Genomic DNA, 1,671 nt, shown 5'->3' on the forward strand with positions numbered 1-1,671 from the left:
GACTCTCAGTCTTTCTCCCTTCGGTCCTTCAGGCAACATCACAGCTAATGACAGCTGGCGCACAGGAGGAGACCCGTTTCCCATCTCCACAGAGAAAACGCAGGCCACCTGATGCGGCAGAAAGTCACCATCAGCTGGGCTGCTTTGGTCTGCGCTGCTTTACGTGCGCACTGGCAAAAAGTCTTCAATGTGGGGTGTCGCAAGGAGGGTTCTTTAGCATGAAATATCACACACAAAATACATCTTCTTACCTGGGCAGGAACACACTTTCCACCACGTAGAAGTCTTGCATGAGAACATCTCGGTCTGGTTTGGACGTGAGATTACCCACTGTGTATCCTATGCCCAGCTGGATAGCACCTTTGATGGCAGATGATGCAGTCTGCAAAGCAAACACGTGTCCCGAGATTAGCCTCAATAGTCGGGGCCTTGTTCAATGTTACCAGCAGCAAAAAAGGAGTTAGGTTTTCTTTCCTGCTCCTAAGCAACGAGGAAGCTAGGCTTGAAGAGATGACAGGCTGCTTCTTTTGATGGAGAGCTTATTCCCAACACCAAGGACTTTTCTTGTCATGAAATTATTTTTGTGGTAATCCTTCCTACCAATATTTTTTTAAAATATATTTTATTGATTTTTTAAGTATTATATGTTATGTAATATATATCAATTAAGCTATGCTTGGTGCATAGTTGGTACTTATAAACCTTACCTCCCTTTGCCACCTCTGTTGCAACCACCAAATATCTAAACATGGTACAAATGTTATGAAACATCCTTTCCTCCTAATCTTACTTGCACATGGAAATGTATCTGCAATCTTGAATTTATGATCACAGCACAGAAATGGGGTCAAAATATTAAGATCTGGTCATGGTTCTCTACTCATCTACTTGGTAATTTTGGAAAAGCACAGAATCAAATTGTTGACAAAGCTTTTATATCCCTCTCAAATCTTAATCAGGTCCAGAGCTTTTTCCATCCATAAAATGAAGTAACCTGTAGACCAAGTACATACTATCTAAAAATAACCTTGACTCACTTTCGAATAAATAAATAAAAAATAACACAATACACTGGGTTGCTAAGGGAAACGGATTTTGCAGCTTCACAGCAGCAAGGATGAAAACATCTCAAGGTGCCCTAAGGAATGCATTCCCTCCATGACCTGGACAGACTCACCAGAGGCTTCAGAACGCTCCAGTCGCTTCCAACAAGAGCCAGTCCTCCCCACCTTCCCCCAGGCTCCTCCCCAGGCAAGTGTAGAGTATGGGTGGATAGGGAGGAAGCATTATTGGGCAGCTTTGTGGAGATATAATTGGCATACAATAAAGTTCATGAATTTTGTCATATGTATACCCCAGTGAAACCATTGCCACAATCACGACACTAAATTTATTCATCATTTTTTGTGGCATTTTGATTGCTATAGTGCAGTGATGGCGAACCTATGACATGCGTGTCAGAGGTAACACGTGAACTCATTTTTTTGGTTGATTTTTCTTTAAGTGGCATTTAAATATATAAAATAAATATCAAAATATAAGTCTTTGTTTTTACTTTGGTTGCAAATATCAAAAAATTTCTATATGTGACATGGCACCAGAGTTAAGTTAGGGTTTTTCAAAATGCTGACACGCTGAGCTCAAAAGGTTGGCCATCACTGGTCTAGAAAC

The 1,671-nt window shown here is 41.0% G+C and overlaps 1 protein-coding gene across 4 annotated transcripts in view; it reads right to left on the reverse strand.

The window, feature by feature from the left end:
- PIP5K1B (phosphatidylinositol-4-phosphate 5-kinase, type I, beta) overlaps positions 1–1,671 on the reverse strand; it is a 309,531-nt gene that overhangs the window by 134,409 nt on the left and 173,451 nt on the right. For all 4 annotated transcript variants that reach the window (XM_015565018.1, XM_015565016.1, XM_015565015.1 and 1 more), the window contains one exon: positions 252–382. In XM_015565018.1, the coding sequence (XP_015420504.1) occupies positions 252–382 (131 nt within the window). The remainder of the gene's footprint in view (positions 1–251; positions 383–1,671) is intronic.

Source organism: Myotis davidii, unplaced genomic scaffold (genome assembly GCF_000327345.1).
Source record: "Myotis davidii unplaced genomic scaffold, ASM32734v1 scaffold616, whole genome shotgun sequence".
Lineage (NCBI taxonomy): Eukaryota > Metazoa > Chordata > Mammalia > Chiroptera > Vespertilionidae > Myotis > Myotis davidii.